Genomic DNA, 23,344 nt, shown 5'->3' on the forward strand with positions numbered 1-23,344 from the left:
ATCAGCCAGGCCAGGCGCATAAAACTGGGTCCGGTTAAAGCTCTTCCGCCAGGACGAGGACGAACCCACAGCCGAGCAGCAGCCGAAGTGGTTCGGGTGGTGCGATGGCGGGTGAAGAGTCCTGTGGCGTCTAAGGCCCAACTGGGATAGCTGCTCCTAGTCAGTCATTTGACATTGCTCCTGCGAGAAGGTTGTCCACGGTCCGAGCCCAAATCTATCCTCCGTCGCCCACAACTCGTCCGCAAGTCAGCCGTACTGTGTGTGTTTTGCTCGTGTTACCCACACCCACTTTTGGGATACATATAAAAGTGCCACCACGCGCCTCATAGAGGAGTGAAATTTTAAACAAGTGTTACCTAAGTCCAAGGCGCAATAGAAAAACCACAACAAAAAGGGAGCAGTAGTTGAAGGTTGCGGCAAAATGGCCCAGTTTGTGACCCACATCCAGCCGACGCTGATGGAGGCGTCCCAAGGTCATGTGCCCCACCACCACGGACATCAGGTGGGTGTGCAGCACTCGTCGCATCTGCCCCACAGTGGCCACAACATGCCCTCGCCGCCCACCCACAATCACCACCATGGCCACGGACATGGTCATCATGCCACCAGCGGTGGCCATCATGCTGGAGCTGGTGGCCATTCGCAGAAGCAGGCAGCGCACCATACCACCACTTCCGGCCACGCCTCCAAGGGACAACACCACAGTCCGCCCTCGAGGATACATTCGCCGCCGCCAGAGCATCATGTGGATCATGTGGGTCACTACGAGTACTTCCAGCATCAGCACGAGCAGATCTTCCACCATGATGGAGCAAACGGTGGTGCCAGCCACAAGCAACAGACACACCACCATCCCAACAAGCACGAGCACTGCCCCACAGGACACCAGAGTGCGGTGAGTGGTCCTGCCCAGGGTTACATCATTGGATTGGGGATCTGGGGAATGGGTTGGTTCCCCTTAATATGGATAGTCACGTGATCAGAGCTCCAAGGGTCGAAGTTAGAGGTCGCGCCCAGTTGGCTAAGGAGTGGGTTGCCATCCATAAACTTTAAACGACTTCTCTTTCGATTCAATGTTGGGCATGTATCTTTTGGGTTATAAATAGGCCTGGCGGTTTTCATCTTCTATGAAGCACATATTGAAGTACATGTTAAGGTCACATATCAACTAGATAAAGTAACTAAAGTTTCCAATTCAATTTGATTTCAAAGGACTTACACTTTTTCCTCAAGCTGTAGCATCTCTCCTAATGTCACTTAACTACGTGTTGAATTCATAAATTTCCGGATACAACAACGTATAATCATGTTAACCTCCTGCCAACTGGATCCCTTATGAATCATCCCAGAATGTGACAATGAATCACAACTTTTCGGCCATAATCGCGGCCACATCTTGGAGCACAAGTGCCATCCCACCAGTGACGCAATAGTAATCCTTGGACCGACTGTGTCCAATGCCAAGTGAGTCATCGGCAGTGTGCTTCCGTTGTCCTTGCGGGGGCATTAACAACTCCTGCTGGCGCCTGGCATCTTCGCACCATCAAATCTTGGGGCTCCTATGACGCTGGCGGTCCTGAGGTCGTCAGCCAATCAGCCAAAAAGCTCTTTCTCACAATCATCTCGGCTTGTTTGGCCTTTATAAATAGCCAGCCAACTGGCCAAATGTTTTAGCTAAACGTTCTCTTTACGCCACTCTTTACATTGGCATAGGGGGTCTATTATATTCCTATGTGTTCTGTGTTCTGTGTTCCGTGTTCTGGGGTCTCTGGTTCTCTAGTTCGACGAGGCGCATTCGAAAATAATTCAGAAAACGACTCAAATCGCACGGTGCGGCTGCCGCGAGTGGCCCTCTAGACAATATTTAGATATATACGCGTATATATTTCAATCTATTGGCCCCCCGACAAGGTTGAGTACCTGGGGTTAATCTGGGCAAATGGAGACGCTGAAGAAACGCTTCCCATCGCTGCAGAGTTTGGGCGTAAGTTTCGGTGGAACCTTTCATTTAAATTTATGTAATGCAGAGGCGAGCTCCCCTGCAAAAAGCGAGTAGCGAAAACAAAGACCACAAAGCATCTGTTTTGGGTTGCCCTATAAATACAGCGAATCGTGCGGGAAATATCTTTCTTTTTTTTATAATTCTGTGCGTGTGCCGTTTAAATATTTTCGCCATATTTCGTCCCTCGGGTGCAGTGAACCGAACGCGGTGAAAATGTTTCCATTTTCTGCTCCCATTCCCCGCAGCACATTTACCGCGATATGACGACTTTGGCGTGCTCAATTTGCGTTGCGTTTTTTTGGGTCGTCAGAATTATGGGCAATCAGCTCATCTAGGTGGTAATTTACTTAAGGCATTGCCCCAAAACATTCCTGCCACGGGGTGCTCCGTTTTTTATTTTTAAGGTGCTGCGGGGAGGGTCATTTAAATATCATATTGCTGGCGACAAGCCCCCGCGACATCGATGCTAGCACAAATATTAACTTAAATACAGGGAGGTTTCAGGAACTTTTCCATAGAATCGACGTATGGATACTCTGAGGCTCAAATCAGCTTACATGCATTTCAAGTTAAAAGTAGTGAACTGTTTAAAATTAGCATGCTTACTAAAATTTTGACGTAAACATTTATTGAATGATCATTATTAAAGTCTTTGGCTGAAAGCTGAAAAGCATATTTATCATAGATGTTTATAAACAATCGTGTTTACTTGAAGACTTTTGGCCTAAATATGGAAAATTTGATATACTCGGCATACATACTTGATGAGTTTGAATAATTTTAGGTCCATTTCACTGGAAAGATTCCTTTGAAATTAGCAATAAACAGAAGTAAAAAAACAAACTCGTGCCGCACTTCCCTTGGGATTATTTCAATCGAAAATAGACATAGAAAAGAAAATGTAATTAAAAATCTATCAATTGCCTGCTAGCAGCAGACGGCTTTGAATTAATAATGAAGTCATACACAAATGACAGTGGGCACAGTCTTAGGAAGAGTACAAACATTTCCAAAGGGCCATATAACATGCGAAAAGGCCATTTGCTTTGAGCCAACTATGACCAACTCGAAGGCATTTTGGGTCTTTAAAGTGCGAACGGAAAACCCCTTTTGGCTGGTCGAAAGCAAAACAAACAGGCCATTGTTTATCCAAGCGTTGGAGGGAAGCTCTTTAATTAAATTCAAAATGTGAATGGCACCTTGCCAGTGGCTTGCCACCCTTTAAGCCCATTTAATTACCTGCAACGTGATTCACGCACACTCATTCCCCTATTTACTGCACAATTTGTCCCGGTCACGATGCAATTTGAAATGCAATTTTATGCAACCGCTTGTAGGGGTGGATTTGGACGACAGCGGGGGTTTCTTCCTCAACGGAAGGGGGTGGGTTTCCCAACCAAGAACCCGAATTAATGACACTGCCGCTGCCTTACTTGGCACAACGTGACCGGGAATGCATACTCATTCGATCGGGATTTTCGACCTTTGAATGCGGTGCCAAAAGGGTGGGTTTTGGGGTGTGATTTTCGAATTAGCAGAATGCCGAAGAAACGGGAAGTAAACAACATCCAGTGGCGAGGTGCGTCTGCGCAGAAGTTAATCCCCCAGCTGGAAGGAAACGCGCCCATCCATTCAAACCATCCAGTCATCATCCATCAGCCGTCAACCAACTGTGGATTGTGTGCACTCGGCCGAGCCTTTCTTTGCTCTCGGTCAACAGGGTTCCGGGTCGGGAGATGATAATCTAGGGGTAGGACCAACATGTTCCATGTTCCTCTTGCTGTGTACTTGGGTAATTAGTCTAATGTGCTAACTGAAACAGTCGGTGAAATTAAATGCCTCGGATTTTATTGCGCAGGGGGAGATTAATGTGGCCTTTGTTAGGATAGTTATAGCTACACCCTGAGTAGGATGTTCGCAGCTCGGGTAAATATTTGTCATGCTAGTGGGTATGTGCTGGGTAGCATTCTAATTGGAGTGGTATTCTATATGGGGTAAGGCAAGGTATGGGGTATGCTAAGCACAAACGGAAGTTGTGAAATGTGATAGTTTTCTTATAAGAAACTCGTTCCACTTACATTTTAAAGAAATGGGGATGGCTTCGTCCTTGTTCTTCGTATTTCCTTAAAACGTGGCGATTAGATCTAAATACATGCTTAAGCATAAACCCTATTTGTTCATAAATTAATTTGAAACCATTCATTTTGCTGACAATGGACGGCGAAAGGTCTCGATTTCCTTTAAAACACGTGCTAGCATCTACATGTGAAAACGTCAACAATAACAAAGGGCACGTGTCGCATGGAGGGAAGACTATTCGGTTGTGGGCCCTGCCCCTTTTTGTTGCTTCCGGTGGCACTTCCATTCGAAGTCCCGGTTCCAGAGGGCGAACTACCCTTGGAATTCGAAGGGTGGACCTTCCAATTGGAACGGTCGAGTGCGCAGGTCCTTCGAAGTCCTGCCAGTTGAAGTTTCAACCACTCGGGCAGGACTTGTCGCATCCAGTCTGGAGTTGAACATCGAAGAAAACGGCAGCAAAACCGAAAACTGCTCCCCGAGAACCGTGAACTTTAGAAGGGACTGTGTGAGAGCAGCCAGGAATCCAATCAGACACACACACACACGCACCCATACACTGACACTGACACGCACACAACCGAATCGATCGCCTGTACGAACACACCCTCTCGCACACTCATGCACTCGTGTACATTTAGCTTACATAAAGTCTAAGGAAAAATCGATAGGAGTGCATTAATAATTCAGCGAAAAAAAAGTGGAGAAGGTCTCGAGCAAAAAATCTTCGAGCAGGGCGAGTTTTCCACATTAGCTAACGGTGAAGAAAAGTTCCATGCCGTGTGAAAAATATGACTAATCTGCAGTGACGACATACGCCGCTTACACAATTTCTCTACACCAATTAATCGCTGAAATCAATTCAAGACGGGCATTTTCCCACGGGCAATCGTGAAAAAATGGTCACCGAAAATGGAGCTCAGGTAAAATGAAATTTTCATCATGGTTTTCGCATTGTGGGGTGTACTTTTCGGGGCCACTGTGGAGTTTCTGGGGAGCAGCCATGTTGGCGTCCATTTTGCGGATTATCGATTTTTCGTTGTCTGGCTGAAAAAGTGCAGCGAATTTGGGGAAAAGTCTCGTGAAAACTCTATATCGCAGTTGCATGGCAAAAAACTCTCTTTTTTATGCGACACTTAAGGGTAGTAACCCTTTTGTTGTAGCTGTCAGTCAAGTTTATTGATTTTTCACTGCATTAAAATAGCCCATTCAATGTATGGGCGTTGCAGGCAATTCTGATTTTAACCATTATGATCCAAAAATAACTCGCTACTGTACTGTAATGGCAATTTGAGCCAGATGGTGACTCTCAGTGGCACCACAGCCACCACTGGCACCACCACTGTCCTTCTTTAATGGGAACTGGGTGTGGTGCGTGCGTGTATTACTGGCAGCAGAGTAAGGTAGTCGAGATTTAGGTTAAACCCAATGATGACATGCGACACTCGGGCCAAGATGGGGGAAAAATCCATAATACATGACTCACTTTTTCATCCGGGTGCACCAAGAGATTGTTTGTTGCTCCTGCCAAGCACAGCCACTTGGACTTCGATTAGGCCTGAAGCTTGTTGCCAAGTACCAACTTGGCCGCACAAGTTCAAAGCAAAAAAAAAAAAAAGAAAAAGCCCACTTCAAGGCGAAACTCCTTTGGTCGAGCACTCAATTTGCCCCTCGTTATACAATGACGAAAACGGGGAGCGAGGCCGAGCCCAAGAACCTTTGAACTTTCGGAACTCGTCTGGGAATCACCTCGCCCTACAGGCAGAAAAAAGTATCCGTTGCTTATCAACATGACCTCATTTTTCAAAAAAGAAACAAATAACTTTAAGAATTAAAATACTTGGAAACAAAATTAGAAATGATTCATTATTTTACCATAGTTTCTTATACTTATAGTTTCTAAAATATTGTGTACATTGGGACTCTTGATATACTGTCACAACAATGCATAAAGTATTGCTAATACAAAATCGCAATAATTCTTTAATGGTACAATACGTATACCACATGAATGTCCTGCAATAATTATAGCTTTTAATGGCCAGCAAAAAGCGAAGTATCAAACATTTGTGCTGATAATATTTGCGTGTGCAGCCAAGCAAACAGACTTCAGGAAGTAGACGGTGCAAACAAGATCCTTTTGAATTCGTATGTATGCCCAGGGCATGGGAAATGAGTTTTCCTTTTTGGCCGCTTGTGTATATCCTTCACACACTTCCTTGTTTGCCATGGGGGCGGTGGGTGGGTGGATGGCTGAATGGTTTTTCGGGTGGGTGGTGCATTGGATGGGGTGGATGTGGAGGGGAGTTAATGCTCAGGAAGCGGGTCTGCCGGGTGTCTGAGCTGCGGTCACTCTCCAGCGATTTTTCGCTCACTTCCAGTGCGAAAAGTCGTGCGATTTGCCGACTTCCAGTTGCAGTTTGAAAACGCGACATGACGTCACTTTCGATATCGAAAATCCCGATGGCAATGCGGGGAGTAAAACATAAACAAAAACCACCATCGACAGCTGAGCTCCGGCGAGTGGGTGGGTTTTTTTCATTTGGTTTTCAGTGGGTGGGCGTTGGCCATTAGAGCGCATTACACGAACACCTGCACCAAAAGCCGGAAAAACGCTGGTGACCCCTCGCCTTGACCCCTGTAAATCGAACTTGCAACGAGCAGGTGTGCGTTATAATAGCCATTTGTAACTTTTCCACTACTGAAACTATTGAAAGTACACCAAACTTCGAGTTGCGCAACCTAGCAACGTACTTAAAAGGACTCCAACCCACCTTTTTTACTTGTTAGCCACCCACACAGCAGGTGATGAATACGCAACTAGCACGCAACTAACCGAAAAGTACATGTTAAGTTTTCCGGAGCTACGGAAACTTGGCAAAGATATATTGCATTACGGTTGATAAGGTGTCAGGCCATTACTTCTGGTTGACCTTTGCCTCATTTGCAAGCCGTGCGAATTAAACGCAATATTTTACCGAGTGAGTTTGGCATTTGCATTATAGTGGTTTTAGCTTATGCAATAAAGAGGAATTAAGTAAGGACGAACTTACTTACAGATGAAATGTATATTGAGGAATTATCCAAAACTAATTTTTTAAAACTTTATTTTCTAGGGCGATGGAAACACTTCCTTTCTGCGTGCCGCTCGTGCCGGAAATCTGGAGCGAGTGCTCGAGCATTTGAAGAACAACATTGACATCAACACCAGCAATGCGGTAAGAACTTAGGGAAGATAGCTTTTCAAGAGTGATTTCTAACTAATTCAATGACTTCTGTTTTAGAATGGCTTGAATGCCCTGCACCTGGCCTCCAAGGATGGCCACATCCACGTCGTCTCGGAACTCCTTCGTAGGGGAGCGATTGTGGACAGTGCCACCAAAAAGGGAAACACCGCCCTGCACATCGCCTCATTGGCTGGACAGGAGGAGGTGGTGAAGCTGCTGCTGGAGCACAATGCCTCCGTGAATGTGCAATCCCAGAATGGATTCACGCCACTGTACATGGCCGCCCAGGAGAACCACGATGCCGTGGTGCGTCTGCTTCTGTCCAACGGAGCCAACCAGAGTCTGGCCACCGAGGATGGCTTCACCCCGCTGGCGGTGGCCATGCAGCAGGGTCATGACAAAGTGGTAGCTGTGCTCCTCGAGAGCGATACTCGTGGAAAGGTCAGACTTCCAGCGCTGCACATTGCCGCCAAAAAGGACGACGTCAAGGCAGCGACTCTGCTTCTCGATGTATGTACTCAGCACCTTCTTCCCCTTCAACGAAGTGTATCTAACTTAAATCCTTCACCTGCCTTCCAGAATGACCACAACCCGGACGTGACTTCCAAGTCGGGCTTCACCCCGCTGCACATTGCTTCCCATTATGGCAACCAAAACATCGCCAATCTGCTCATCCAGAAGGGCGCCGATGTCAACTACTCGGCCAAGCACAACATCAGTCCGCTGCATGTGGCCGCCAAGTGGGGCAAGACCAACATGGTGTCCCTGCTTCTGGAGAAGGGCGGTAACATCGAGGCAAAGACCCGGGACGGACTCACTCCGCTCCATTGCGCCGCTCGCTCCGGTCACGAGCAAGTTGTGGACATGCTACTCGAACGAGGAGCACCCATCTCTGCCAAGACCAAGAATGGTCTGGCACCCCTCCATATGGCCGCCCAGGGTGAGCATGTGGATGCTGCCCGCATCCTGTTGTACCATCGTGCGCCCGTCGATGAGGTGACAGTGGACTACCTGACTGCCCTTCATGTGGCTGCGCACTGCGGCCATGTTAGGGTGGCCAAGCTACTACTGGATCGAAATGCTGATGCCAATGCCCGGGCCTTGAATGGATTCACACCACTGCACATTGCGTGCAAGAAGAACCGCTTGAAGGTGGTGGAGCTGCTCTTGCGACATGGTGCCAGCATTAGTGCCACCACAGAGAGTGGACTTACTCCGCTCCATGTGGCCGCCTTCATGGGCTGCATGAACATTGTCATCTATCTGCTGCAGCACGACGCCAGTCCCGATGTGCCCACTGTGCGCGGCGAAACGCCGCTCCATCTGGCCGCCAGAGCCAACCAGGTGAGTCAAGAGTTAATAATTGAAGGGTAATCAGATAACAGGGCTACGACACATGATCAAAACGAACGCGGCAACTTTGCAGCAAGAACACAGCTAACTCTCCTTGTGGTTCAACCTGTTCAATTCCAGACCGACATCATTCGCATCCTGCTGCGCAATGGCGCCCAGGTGGACGCACGTGCCCGGGAGCAACAGACGCCGCTGCACATCGCATCGCGTCTGGGAAATGTGGACATCGTGATGCTTCTGCTGCAACATGGCGCCCAGGTGGACGCTACCACCAAGGACATGTACACGGCACTCCACATCGCAGCCAAGGAGGGCCAGGATGAGGTAAAAGATCTGATTGCGAAAAAGATCACCGACCACATCGACACCGTTTACCTGATGCAACTGTTTTGGATACGCCATCAGGAGTTTTTCATTTGATTTTAAGTTTTTCACATTGATTTTTGAGTTTTGTACTTGAATCGGTATTATGAGTTGTTTTTTTTAACTCTTGTGTTGTTGTCTCTTTTGGCCGTTTTGTTTTCAAATAAATGTTGCAACTCCTTTTTTTATGTATTTTGGTATTATGATTTTTTGAGAACCATTTTGGAAAACTGCTTTTTGGCCCATAGTCTTGTGCCTTGAGGGAATATTATAGTATTTATGTGACTTTTTATAACTTTCTTTAGGTGGCCGCTGTGCTAATTGAGAACGGCGCCGCCTTGGACGCCGCCACCAAGAAGGGATTCACGCCACTTCACTTGACGGCCAAATATGGACACATTAAGGTGGCCCAGTTGCTGCTCCAAAAGGAGGCGGATGTGGATGCGCAGGGCAAGAACGGTGTCACTCCCTTGCATGTGGCTTGCCACTACAATAACCAGCAGGTTGCCCTCTTGCTGCTGGAGAAGGGAGCCAGTCCACATGCCACGGCCAAGAATGGACATACCCCGCTGCATATTGCCGCAAGAAAGAACCAGATGGACATAGCTACCACTCTATTGGAATATGGCGCTTTGGCCAATGCCGAGAGCAAGGCCGGCTTTACTCCACTCCATTTGAGCAGCCAGGAGGGTCATGCCGAGATCTCCAATCTGCTGATCGAGCACAAGGCCGCCGTCAATCATCCGGCCAAGAATGGCCTAACACCCATGCATCTGTGTGCCCAGGAGGACAATGTGAACGTGGCCGAGATTCTGGAGAAGAACGGCGCCAATATCGATATGGCCACCAAGGCAGGCTATACTCCCTTGCATGTGGCCTCCCATTTTGGCCAGGCCAACATGGTGCGTTTCTTGCTGCAGAATGGCGCAAATGTGGATGCGGCCACCTCGATTGGCTACACTCCGCTCCATCAGACTGCCCAGCAGGGCCATTGTCACATTGTGAATCTCCTGCTGGAGCACAAGGCCAATGCCAATGCCCAAACGGTCAATGGACAGACGCCGTTGCACATTGCCCGCAAACTGGGTTACATAAGTGTGCTGGACTCGTTGAAAACGATCACTAAGGAGGATGAGGCAGCTGCTGCTCCGGGCCAAAGCGAGGAGAAGTACCGCGTGGTGGCTCCCGAGGCCATGCACGAGTCCTTCATGTCCGACTCCGAGGAAGAGGGCGGTACGTATACCTATTTGCATCCACTTAACCCGTAACCATAAGCCACAAGGTCACAAGATCACTGCCCAGCTAGTCAGCCAGCACACCAGACACTGAGCACAATCCATAGTCACATAGTTTACGCTAGTCCTAAGTGAATCCCCGCTCTTTCATGTGCGTGTGTCAGGTGACACTAACTGGCAACTGGACGCTGGCTACGAGTACGGCTTTGGCCCGATCTATCTGCCGTACTACCAGGGCGACAAGCACTACGTCTCCAGTAAGTGCCCAGGGCCACTTGGAAGTCCCCTATCAGTATCCGTATACCTGTATACTCGTATTCGTATTCGTATCTTAAGTGCTGGCCGTTATCAAGTGCACTAATTGGCTGCGATTGGATCACGATTGGCTTGATAAATTCTCTATAAAAAGTTTGACAAACTCATGGCACTTGAAGAGGCTGAAATGTATAAATGTACACTATTTCTTGACGTTGTAATTGGGCAAAGGCAATAGATTTATATTTTTGTCAACTTTTGAAACAGAAATGGGTTTTCAATCTGTTTTGGGAATCTGTGACTTGGTTGTCAGACTTTGGGCTAAAAAGGACAAAAATTTAAATCGCTTTTAATCGCGGCATGAAAAAGTGTATTCTACTGTGTCTGTATCTATCCATCACTATTATCGTATCCATGTAATATGCTCCTATATAATAGTCATGCTAGCTTTATATCACCCTTATATATACATATATCTATTGTACCGATTATAAAGTAAAGCATGTAAGACTAACGAAATTTTGTAACTAAAATCAAACTCATTTGCATTCTTCTACTTTCAATGCACCGCGCTCTCATCTGCAATTCAACAAATACCAACCAACCAACAACAACTCCAACACTTTAACAACAACAACAACAACCAAATGACACCAAACAACAAATAATAATATGAACAACAACTACAACGCTATATGGCCAATTGGACTGTCTTGTGCTTAAACAAAATGCAAATGCTGCGGAATGCCCTCGAAACGCATCGAAATCGAATCAAAACTCTAGGCGAAGACAATATGCTATCAGATCAACCATACCGCTATTTGACCGTTGATGAAATGAAATCCCTAGGCGACGACTCGCTGCCCATCGATGTGACCCGTGACGAGCGCATGGACTCCAACCGGATGACCCAGAGCACCGAGTACGCCTCTGGAGTTCCGCCCACCATTGGCGAGGAGGTGATCAGTCCCCACAAGAGCCAGGTGTACGGCAGTTCGCCCAAGGCCACCGTGGATGGAGTTTACATAGCCAATGGCTCTGGTCATGATGAGCCGCCGCATGTGGGGTGAGTTTCTTAGTTCCCCTGTATATGTGCATAACATTTAACTTTTCGTTGATTCCAATAACTACATATTGTTTAATCTATATGGATGCTCCAACTAATTCTGGATTACTTTGCAGTCGCAAGTTGAGCTGGAAGAGCTTCTTGGTGTCCTTCCTGGTGGACGCCCGTGGAGGAGCGATGCGCGGCTGTCGGCACAGTGGCGTCCGCATGATCATCCCCTCGAGGTCCACCTGCCAGCCAACCAGGGTAACCTGTCGCTATGTGAAGCCGCAGCGCACCATGCATCCGCCCCAGTTGATGGAGGGCGAGGCTTTGGCCAGTCGTGTGCTGGAACTGGGCCCCTGCTCCACCAAGTTCATTGGGCCAGTGGTCATGGAGGTGCCGCACTTTGCCTCGCTGCGTGGCAAGGAGCGCGAGATCATCATACTGCGATCAGACAATGGAGAAACATGGCGGGAGCACACCATCGATAACTCCGAGGAGATCATACATGATGTCCTGCAGCAGTGCTTTGAGCCAGAGGGTGAGTGAGAATGTGGTTTATTGGATGCGCACGTGGTCTATAACCCGTACCCTTTTGCTACAGAGATTGCCCAACTAGAGGAGCAGGCTGGCAACCATGTCTGCCGATTCGTCACCTACGACTTCCCTCAGTATTTCGCCGTCGTATCACGCATACGTCAGGAGGTCCATGCCATTGGACCGGAGGGCGGCATGGTGTCCAGCACCGTGGTGCCGCAGGTGCAGGCCGTCTTCCCACAGGGAGCCCTCACCAAGAAGATCAAAGTTGGCTTACAGGTAAACCTCTTTAAACCGCGCAAGGGCGTTGCGCCTGAGAAATTGCGCAAAATAAGCGTCAATCATGTGCCCAAGAAGAAGCGCTTCTCGCTCATCTGGTAAATCAAGCGGGGCAGTTAGTCATTAAGCAAAAAGTAAAAATCTAAAACAATTACGTTATCGGTCAGCATATATACTCGAGCATTTAATCTGCAACTTCCCCGAAAATATTATCAAAAAATAATGCGAAAAAAAGGTTTTCCAAAATGAAAATGAGCATTTATAACCAGTACTCCTATATCCAGTTACTGTAACCATCTATGTTAACCCGCCCTAAATCCTGTGTAGTGAATTATGGTAGAGCTAAATCACCAAAGTTCGATTATAGTGGTCATATTGGTAGCAATTTCCCAAACTAAAGCCCTTGTAACCGATCTTTGGAGGTAATGTTTCCAAATGTTATTACTCGTATGAAATATGTGCACTTTGTTTGATTATATTGAGACACACTTTGATAACTTTGCGGCACTAAGCTAATGGAGCCATTGTGGAATCGGTATCCTCATGCTATCCTAATCACGAATGCTTTGCAAAACAGTGACATACAATAATGCAATTATATATGAACCGATTGAATTTGATCATGGATCAAGCCAAGTCTGTCAGATTGCAGATTTTCGGCTGGCTTATTAATAGCAAAAGAGCAAGAAAAAATTGTCCAAGTTGATAAGACATATGAAATACATATATGGAATATTATGATACATTTACTTATATGCTAACTACTCCTAGCTATTCATACATTATTTATGATTATTATCTACTTATGCATAAGATTATACCAACAAGTTTTCTGAAATGCAGTACTACCCAATAAATTTAGTTCGACAAAAACTTTATGCCAATGAAAATGTTTTAATTACGTTTCATTTGATTACTTTTCATTCAATTGCTTTTTCAAAAAAAGAATAAAGAGGTAAAAATACTTAGAGAGTTACAATTGGGTCCGGTTTGAAGTGCCTAACGAAGTTGTAACATTTTAGCCATGCCGTAAGCAAAAAACGATTTTATAATGGCCCCACTCATGAGTTTAAATTCTCGCACGTTTTATTTGCATTTAACTGATATTTGTAAATCTCAACATTTTCAATGATATTATTTCCTTTCGTTCTGTACATTGTATAAAGTTTATCAATTTCCTTTCTAGCCCTTCAGTTGTAGACAGAGTTTTTTTGATAACTAAATTTATTGGGACATAAATGGGCTCGAACATTGTTATCGTTTGTAGTTAACTTATGCTGTAATTTAACTAAAACATGCAATTGCTCAATACAAACAACAACCATGAAAACAATATGCATAAACACCCTAAAAGCATTGTACAAAAACCAAAAAAACTAAAACCCAATGTGTCGAATCGAATTGATAATGTTCACCATTTAGCCCAAAAGACTCATTTCATATTATTTATTTTATTCGTTGCCTTACGACAGACAGAAAGCGCATATTTCGTATACCACATTTTCTTTTGTCAGTTTTCATTAAGTTACTACTTTTACGTTCATCTCATGCCAGTATAAGCGTGGCCGATCGAAATCGATTTTTGTCTATAGTGCCAATCGAATCCGTTACACTCGTTCTAGGCCCAACCGGTCGATCCCGATCTCACGGCGAAGCTATTGGGTCGCGGCGTGGCCGTATCCCCAATTGTTACGGTCGAGCCGCGTCGCCGTAAATTCCACAAGGCCATCACACTCAGCATGCCCGCCCCCAAGGCTCACAGCCAGGGTATGATCAACCAGTACTCGGGCAATACGCCCACCCTGCGTCTGCTATGCTCCATTACAGGTAAGTTGAAGCCGATCCATTACCGATCCGCCAGCTAAGAGCCGGTCTTTTGTGTTGTTTGTACGATGTGATCCAAGCAGTTATTATTACCCATTACCGATTACCAATTACCATTACGACTATTACGAAGTATATCCACTTACATTTCCATTACGTTAGTTGATGTTTTTTGAGTATTAATGATCCTCCTCGAAACCCCCGATATCTTCCACAATCCTATCTCTCTCTCTCTCTCTCTATCTCTCTATATATAACTCTGTCTCAGGCCTTCGTTTACTTCATTCCTGTTTATGATTTCTTGAGTGTAACTATATCTTATGCTTTCGTTGAGTTGAGTTTAGTAAAGTGCTTTCGTTATTTGTTTTGGTTGTCTATAACATTTAGAATACAAGTATCTCATGTGCTAAACCGTAGTACTTTATATTTACCATACATGCCATATATACTATCCAAACCTGTACAGTGGAAATTGCCTACTAAATCCAAGAAAAATGACTCTGGGAGCACTCCCGAATTAAATTTATTTGATAAACCATTATGAGAATGAGATTGAATTGAGAAACATTCGTTTGTAGGTCCCATCCGATTCAAACTGAAACATTGTGCTTGTGTCTGTGTTGTAGATGCGTAAACATAAGTTGTTCGAACGGGTTGTTCCGCCAGTAGCCCGCATCGTATCGTATCGTATCGTAATCGTATCCTCTTTGGAATCTAGACAGTTGTAGAGCATTCACCACCATTCGCCACCTTTGATGCGCTCATCCATCAATGACACCCACACAGATACATACAGAAACAGAAACAGAAAAAGATACAGCTACAGAAACAGATGCAGATACTCCACACCTATATCTCGAACTTCAGCTCGATCCCAACCCAGATCAGTGTCATATTCAGTGTGTCTCTTCATTGTGCCAAACGGTGTTCGTTCTGTTACCCTTTGTTCGATTTGCGTTTTTTGTATCCCTTGAGTTCGTTCTGATGATTTTCGATGATTTCGATATGTATTTCAATTTCGATTTCGTGTTGAGCAAAAACAAACCCAAACAAAACAAACTTCGATTCAATTCTTGATTGAAAACCTATTTAATTGTTCTATAATTTCGTACTAATGCGTCATTGCATACGTGTGCACGCATTCCGTTCTGTTTTCTCAATCCATTGAAGGTGTGTTTCGGAAAAGGTCTCTAAAAGGTAACTAAAACTGACTCAAATGTCACAAATACTAAAATAAATAATACAAAAATTCAGAAATTCACAAACATGTATGAAGTTTCAAATTGAAACTGTTTACAAAATAAAATCGTTATTTGTTCATATTTAGTTGTTTCGTTCTATGCCAAAAAAAACCAAATAAAAATTTAAGAATAGCAATATTATTGTGTTGCAATATGAGGCATACAATCAAATCCAAGAAGCAAATTTGACAAAGGAAAATTTGAAAATTCTGCATATTTTATTTATGATAAATTCTCTTGTTAAGAAACTATTGCAAATATTTCAAACAATTTATTTTTCAACTTCTATGCCTTAAATCCTTGGTTTTTACTCCGTTTCATTGATTTCTTCGTTTTATGTTGCCCCCATTTATTTCCTGAGTTTCGTTGAGTTATTCGCTTAAATTACGGGTTGCACTGCGTCTTTGGGTTTAATATACCAGATGCTCAGGGTAAACTTTCTGTTTGGTGGGGCCTATTCAAGACCCCACTCGATCGGCAATGTTCTCTTAGCCAAGAAAACGCTTTCAGCTCAAAGCGGCTTAGTTTTTGAAGTAAGCAAACTTTCCAATTTACTTTTTCGAACCTTAAGCTTGTCATGCAAACGTCTTTGCCGCCTTCTCTTTCTCTCTGTCTAACCTCTCTCCCTCTAACATACAATAATATGAATTACTCAAGCGATTTTCTGACTGCACGCGGATTGTTGCCAAATATATAACTAAACTGCACAATTTCATTAAAGAGTTTGTAGGTTTTATAAGCTAAACTAAACTAAACCAACTAAAGTTGCTCTTTGGGCCATTGAAACCGTACTTAAAGCAAGGCCACCAGATCGTGCCAGAATAATTTGATTTATTCAGTTACCGATTGGAATCTTATCCTTATTCCATTCTAACATATCATACTTGTTAAGGTTCTGAAGCTTTACGTTTACATTTTGGTTAATATGTTATTTTCGGTTGGAATGCCGTGCACCTGATTGTAGATTGTTTATCCGTTGTTTATTGAACAGTTAACAGTTTGTGTTGGTTGATATTATTTCGTTTCAAAGAAAGCAGAACTATTATGTACATTGTTTCTTGTTTTAAGAAGAAAAATCAAATAATTAAGAATGATCAATTTCGAATTTCTACTGTTTGTGGCACCAAAGAGAACTTTTCTGAAACCGAATAAGTGTCAACTATTGAGAAAGTAACTAAAGTCAAGCGATCGCTGTGGCAAGCTCAATAATATCGTATAACAAGCGGTGTTTTGTTAATGTACCATACAAATATAAACATATAAAATAAATATCAATAAGTTGACGATTCTTTTATACATTCCTATTTGATTACGTTTGGTTTTCTATAATTTGTATATTGATTTGATTCCATTTCGTTGGATCTTTTGTTGATTTGAACACATTTACAACAAGTAACACTTGACACGCTCACTTATTTTCCATTCGAAAGAAGCCAAAAATTAGTTTTTTCCAAAGTGTTAAGCATGTTGTTTCGAAACGGCTTCAACGTAAGCGCCACAAGTACCCTAGTACTCGTACCTCTGTAAATGCTACAGCCCTACCAAATTAACCAAATATATGCTTGAAATCAAAGTGCCTCATAAACTCACACACCCCACACCCCACACCCCACACTACACTCTTCTTTTGACATTCAACAGACTCCACTTATGTCATACACTCATGCCATGCCATAGATAACCATAAGATACTAAATATATCTAATACTTATCGCTAAATACGAATTTAATACTATACCATATTACTATATACAATAATAATTTTCAATACTACTCCTATTCCATCTAATTGCTTTGTAATTAACACACACAATCGTAATTCTCTCTGAAAAACGTTTTTGTGTTGAGTTTATGGTTTCGTTTGAGAAATTAGTTCAACAATTTTTGGAATTAATTCAATATTTATCTGCTAATGAGACAACAGTAGAGATTTTCAAGAGTTTTTACATATACATATGTAGTCTATGCGTAAAGCCCATTTTCCAAGCCGTTAGACCTGCAATTGAACGATTCCGTTTTCCATCTAACTAATCCATCGCCAGGCGGACCATCTCGTGCTCAATGGGAGGATGTCACCGGTTCCACGCCCTTGACATTTGTCAACGACTGTGTCTCCTTTACAACCACAGTATCAGCTCGTTTCTGGCTGATGGATTGCCGCAACATTTCGGATGCCACCAAAATGGCCACTGAACTGTACAAGTGAGTGGTTGGCCTGAACCACAAGTATTTCCATTCTAAATTCTAAATCTTTGAACACAGGGAAGTCATACATGTGCCGTTCATTGCCAAGTTTGTGGTATTCGCCAAGAAGATAGAGCCATTCGAGGCTAGACTCCGTGTCTTTTGCATGACCGACGATCGTGAGGATAAAACCCTGGAGAAGCACGAGCTCTACACGGAAGTGGCCAAGAGTCGTGATGTCGAGGTCCTCGAGGGCAAGCCGCAGTACATCGAAATGGCTGGCAATCTGGTTCCAGTGACCAAATCGGGCGACCAGCTGCAGGTGCAATTCAAGGCCTTCCGAGAGAACCGCCTACCGTTCACTGTACGAGTCAAGGATCAGCATGCTGACATTGTTGGACGCACTTTGTTCATGAAGGAACCGAAGGTGGCCAAGGGCGAGCCACCGCAACAGCCCATCTGCATCCTGAACATCGTTCTTCCGGAGGCTGTAATTCCCGATTCCACAACCGCCTTTTCGGACCGCGTCACCTCCGCTTACAGGACCTCAATGTTTAGCTTGAGCAAGCATCAAAATGACCATTACATCGGCGACATCCGCATCGTCGATCTATCCAACCTGTTGGGTAAGGATTGGATTCAGCTGGCCCCGGAGATTGGCATCAATGGGGAGGAGATCGATGAGATCATCAACCACAACACAGATAGCATTGCCAGGCAGGCGCAGAGCATGATTCGCCTATATAAGGACAAACCAAACTACGATATTCTGTCGTTGGAAACGGCACTCAAAAACATTGGACGAGACGACATCATGAAGAAGTGCAAAAGTGGACGACTATCGCATTCGCGTGAGTTCGATGAGGCGGACCTCATGAAGAACTCGGAGTCCGTGGAGGAATTGGTTCGCAGGGAAAGTAAGTATACATTGCAATGAGTTATACAGCTCCATATATATCGCTTGCTTCGAAGCCTTTTAATCGATTATGTCAAACGTGTTTGGAATAACTCTTTAAGTTCTCCCCCCAGGCAAGCGAATCCAGCAAATTAACGAACGCGAAGAGGTCAAATACTCCGCCGAGGAGAAGGAAGTCGAGGAATCGGAGTCTGATGAGGAGGCTGCTAAGCGAACAGTAGCGGAACGGCGGGAAAAGATTGTCAAGCGTCTGTCCATGGAACGATCCATTCCTGCCTCAACTCAAAAGAAGGAGATCACCCGCGAAATAACCGAAATCAAGCGCAAGAGTCTCATCGAGGACAAGAAGGCTCACCATGAGTCCGAAATTCTGATGCAACTGCCTGCCGATAACGTGATTATCAAGACAGCAACTGTGCCCGACCAAGTCATTAAGATGAAGATGGGCAAGATGGACTCAACCGAGGTAAGCAAGAGCGAGTTCGACAAGGAACTTACGCACAAGTTCAGGACATCCGGGCGTAGCTCAGAGGAGGAAGACCAGCCATCGTCTCCGGATCAGACTGACAAGATTGTCCAGGACATTAGTGCTGCCGAGAAGAAGGAGAAGGATGGCGTTACCTTCAGCCGAGTGACGACAATAACCCGCCAAGAGGCTCGCGACATCACAGAAGACTTCTTAGAGATGGAGAAGCGCAGCCAACTGCCGGCTACTTCCACAAATGCAACCGTTCATGAGAAGTTCGCTGAGGAGATTAAGGAGAAGACCAGCCCCCTGGCTTCTGTGCCGCAAGAAACCGTCAAGGAGGTGCAACAAGTCATCAGCGAGGTCACCGAAATAGCCAGCAAGAAGGTTGAAAACATTATTAGCTCCTTTGAGAGCAAGTCTGTGGAAGCCACTCCAGTTCTGCCAACACAGTCCTCTGTCGACTCCACGAAGGTTAGCGAGACCATTAAGAACCTGGAAGATGCAAAGGCCGTGCCCGCGGAGCAATTGAAGACTGTCCATGTTATCGAGAGCTCTAGTATCGAGGAGACCATTGCCGAGTTCGAAGCCAAGAAGGTCAAATATGACTTCCATGGCGGTGAGCCTAAGACACAGATACCTAAGTTCACGCGGAAGCCTAGCGATGATTCGATGAAGCCCACCGCAGCTCCACGTGCTACAGTTGAGTCCGAAACTGAATCGATCACTGAGACTAAGGTCGAAAAGCCGATCTCAAAGATTCCAGTCAAGACAATGCCAACCGAAGCTCAGAAGGTCAGCGAAGTAGATGCACGTAAGATCACTCAAGACTTCCTGCAGGGTGAGAAACTGGCGGCCGAGCCCAAGCCATCCCCAGCAGCCAGCAAGATACCCAAGGTGGAGCCGAGAAAATCTGTGGACAAGCAGGTCGATCGGGAATCAAAAATCTTGGATGACGTTGTGGCCTCTACGGCCACCATTATGACCGCTGGACTAGGGGGTGAGCAGCGCAAAGATCAACTCGTTGAACAGTCTGAAATTATCGCCAAATCCGAGACAGTCGCGGAAAAGGTAACCGAAATGCTTGAGACATTCCACAAGATCGAGGAGAAGGTCACCAAATCTGAGAAGACCTCGGAACTAACCAGCAAAATGGAAGAGCTAGTTAAAATCGAGGAAAAACCTCTTCCACAAGTTCAGCCCAAGGAGGATAAGGTGGCTGAAAAGGTTGCTGAAGTCATCGAAACATTCCACAAAATCGAGGAGCAGATCACCACTGCCGATGCCCGCCAGCTCACTCGTGATTTTCTAAGCATGGAGCAACAAAACCAATTGCCGAGCATGCCACAAGCTGCTGAGAAGCCCCTTGAATCCAGTTTGACATCCACAAGTGCTTCAGAACCAGAATCATTTGTTACAGTGAAGGCCTCACCGCCGGCGAGTAAGATACCTGTAGTGGAACCCAGGAAAATCGTTTTCGAAGAACCTACAAAGCCTTTGATCGAGCCTGAGCCAGTGAAGACCACTGAAAAGAAGCCTCTCGATGAGCGACAACTAACCGCTGATTTCTTGAGCATGGAGCAACAAACCCAGCTGGTCTCCGAGCCTGCCAAATCGCTGGTAGAAGAGGTGATCAAGTCCGCCGAGCAAATAGTGGAGCAACCAAAACAGCAAAAACCATGGAATGAACGTCAACTTACAGAGGACTTCCTGCTAATGGAACAGCAGACACAACTGCCTTCAGACATTGTTAGGCCAACGGATAAGCTGATCGATGGCATTGAGTCTGCAGCACCAGTTGGAGATGGAGCTTCGCCGTTCCACACGCCCAAGTTGACCACCAGTGTGGTGACCCAGGAGCCACAGCAACTGGCCGGCGAATATGACAGTGACACTTTCGGCAAGCAGGCCACTATGCTGCTGGAAGATCCAAAGTTGGAGCAGGGACTCATTGCACCAGTATCCATGGAGCCACGAAAGTCACTGACCGATGCCGAGTTCTGCAAATCGGTGGGCGAAACAATCACCAAGAAGATGAGCGTGGGAGTAATTGAAATAAGTGATGAGCTCAAGAAAATTGGTACGTTGTGCAGAAATCTTGCATGTTATTATCTGAACTAACCTTAATGTTCGATACAGAGAGCGAAATCCCACATTCCCAGACTCCTCCACCAACACCGAGTGACAACAAAACCGACAAGCAGAACGAAGAGCCGGAACTGATCAGCTTGGAACGTGGTAAGTTGGTGTTGGTTAAGCCAATCGTTAAGTCTATACAACAATTTGAAAATAGATTATCTGGCCGACACTGTGACCACCCTGCATACGACTACAGAGTCGACCCTCGAACGCGTTTCTGCCATTACCAAAATTGGTAAGTGCAAGTCCTGAAATGGGTGGCTGCCCCTATGCTCTATTTCTATGCAATTTGTAATTGTTATGTAAACTTACTTTATATATTTTTTTATGTTTGCCTTTTTCGGTAAAAGAATATAACTCTGTTATCATGATTTTTATACACCCCTTCTTTTAATTTGGATTTTTTCATTTACAGTTTTGCCACATTCCGTAGTGTTCCTTGAACTATTTTTCCGTTCTATCCCATTTCGTTACAACTACTCTCTGTTCCTCTACATTCCATTTTGATTTAAGTCAAAAGGCTTTTTGTATGCAAAGTACCATTCAACCATTAAACGATTGCGATCTAAAAACCGTTAGTTAGTTAATTGTATTTGTAAAAAGAAACGAATGGCAAACTGCTACTGTGTGTATCTTAATTAAAAAAGTCTATAAGTGCGGCAGTAAGAGTGCCATAAATCGAAAATTAAAAGGGATATCCCAATCCTAAGATAACAAACACCAAACTGAAACGCAATGAATGAATATGGCCACGAAATCACGCAGATACTTGTACCAAAGCAAATGTAGCTAAGTTTCCCGATAATCCAATTACGTTAACACTGACGAAAGGTCGCAGAAACATGGCTAATTGTTTGTCTGGCGCCGTTCTGCGCAGTGAATGCATAACATTCGGCGGTGTCAATGTCAGTGGGGCATTCAATAGATAGATCGAATCACGGATCGATATTCGTTAAAACTTTCACTTATTACCGAAACGCTATCCGATCGGGGATATTTTCCTGTTGACCGAAGAAAGCCTATTAGTCCATTAGCCCTCGGAAGGCATCCACAGTTAATAGTATTTTCCGGTGGTTCCTTATATAACTGTCGCCTATCCAATCCACCGCAGGGTGGTGAAAAACCGACACTAGCGCAGTTATGTCATAGGGCAAGGGGGCAAAAAGCGGGCAAAACCCGAACGGTGGCGTATACTTAATTTAATTTGCCTCTGGCATTCTTGCAGTACAGCGATAGTCGCGCATTTCGGGCAGATTTAGTCACGAATTTGAATTTCCCAAGTACGCGCGATTCAGAATTTAAACAGAGTCAAGACTCTGGTAAACGTGAGGACTACTTCCATGTTATATTGATTACCAAAGATATTTTAAAAATATTAAAAAATCAGTGCTGATTTGTGATTGTGATTCATTCAATGCGAAACGGAATAAACTATTCACATAAACTTAACTATACTCTAAAGTAACTTTAAGACTATTGTATTTTAATGGTAAGTTCTCATGTATAATTACGATCAATTTGAAAAGTTGCCACAGCTTTAGGTCCTATGTTTATACATCTATGATGGGTATCGTTTTCTGATAGGTCTGTCTCATTGTTGTCCTCTCAACTCTCATGGTATAATAATTACGTTTGCAATTACAAATATTTAAGCAATTGAGTTTATGTTTTTCAATGAACTACTGCAAGCTACAATTTAAATAATTCGATTTGTGTTTAACCTATGTAATAACCTTGTTTACTATACTCGTACTCAATCGGCCTATAGAATATATCTATAGCTAAGCCAAATATGCAATACTACATATATTAACATTCGTTTAGCAATTACTAAGATTTTTTTCATTAAGATAAACACTTTTGGCATACTTTTGGATTTCCGAAATTGTAAAAAAAAAAACAAATTGAAAACTCGCCCATATTGGGATCAGCAAGGAGCTGGGCGTCCTCCAGCCGGCTTTCGATCCCCATATGAGGATTTATCGAAGAACACTCCAGTGAACCACCATGGCCTTCAGTTTGCAATGTTTATGTTTAATTTGTTTTTCGCAAATAATTATGTGTTCTGTTGCTTTTCGTAACTTTATCAAACCTTAACGAAAAAGCATATACTTATCATAAATATATATCGATAATAGTGTACTGTACCTGAATGTTAAGTCGAGTCATATCCAGATCTCACTGTAGTATTCCTATGCA

General features: G+C 44.5%; 2 protein-coding genes across 8 annotated transcripts in view; one reads left to right on the forward strand and one right to left on the reverse strand.

Moving 5' to 3' along the window:
* LOC6544122 (peptidoglycan-recognition protein SD) overlaps positions 1 to 23,344 on the reverse strand; it is a 111,115-nt gene that overhangs the window by 42,494 nt on the left and 45,277 nt on the right. The window lies entirely within an intron of this gene.
* The window catches only part of LOC6544119 (ankyrin-2), a 55,204-nt gene continuing 36,326 nt past the window's right edge, over positions 4,467 to 23,344 (forward strand). For 4 of the 7 annotated variants that reach the window (XM_026977999.1, XM_026978003.1, XM_026978004.1 and 1 more), the window contains exons 1-15: positions 4,467 to 5,001; positions 7,195 to 7,296; positions 7,363 to 7,815; positions 7,885 to 8,649; positions 8,779 to 8,982; positions 9,327 to 10,254; positions 11,295 to 11,577; positions 11,694 to 12,100; positions 12,164 to 12,375; positions 13,998 to 14,202; positions 17,483 to 17,642; positions 17,703 to 18,541; positions 18,654 to 21,086; positions 21,146 to 21,244; positions 21,300 to 21,380. In XM_026977999.1, coding sequence (XP_026833800.1) covers positions 4,978 to 5,001; positions 7,195 to 7,296; positions 7,363 to 7,815; positions 7,885 to 8,649; positions 8,779 to 8,982; positions 9,327 to 10,254; positions 11,295 to 11,577; positions 11,694 to 12,100; positions 12,164 to 12,375; positions 13,998 to 14,202; positions 17,483 to 17,642; positions 17,703 to 18,541; positions 18,654 to 21,086; positions 21,146 to 21,244; positions 21,300 to 21,380 — 7,195 coding nt within the window. In that variant the 5' untranslated portion in view covers positions 4,467 to 4,977. Of the gene's footprint in view, positions 5,002 to 7,194; positions 7,297 to 7,362; positions 7,816 to 7,884; positions 8,650 to 8,778; positions 8,983 to 9,326; positions 10,255 to 11,294; positions 11,578 to 11,693; positions 12,101 to 12,163; positions 12,376 to 13,997; positions 14,203 to 17,482; positions 17,643 to 17,702; positions 18,542 to 18,641; positions 21,087 to 21,145; positions 21,245 to 21,299; positions 21,381 to 23,344 lie in introns of all 7 variants that reach the window. The other 3 variants (XM_026978002.1, XM_026978005.1, XM_026978000.1) reach the window with 1 other exon arrangement.

The sequence above is a fragment of the Drosophila erecta genome, unplaced genomic scaffold (genome assembly GCF_003286155.1).
Source record: "Drosophila erecta strain 14021-0224.00,06,07 unplaced genomic scaffold, DereRS2 tig00000021-arrow-pilon, whole genome shotgun sequence".
NCBI lineage: Eukaryota > Metazoa > Arthropoda > Insecta > Diptera > Drosophilidae > Drosophila > Drosophila erecta.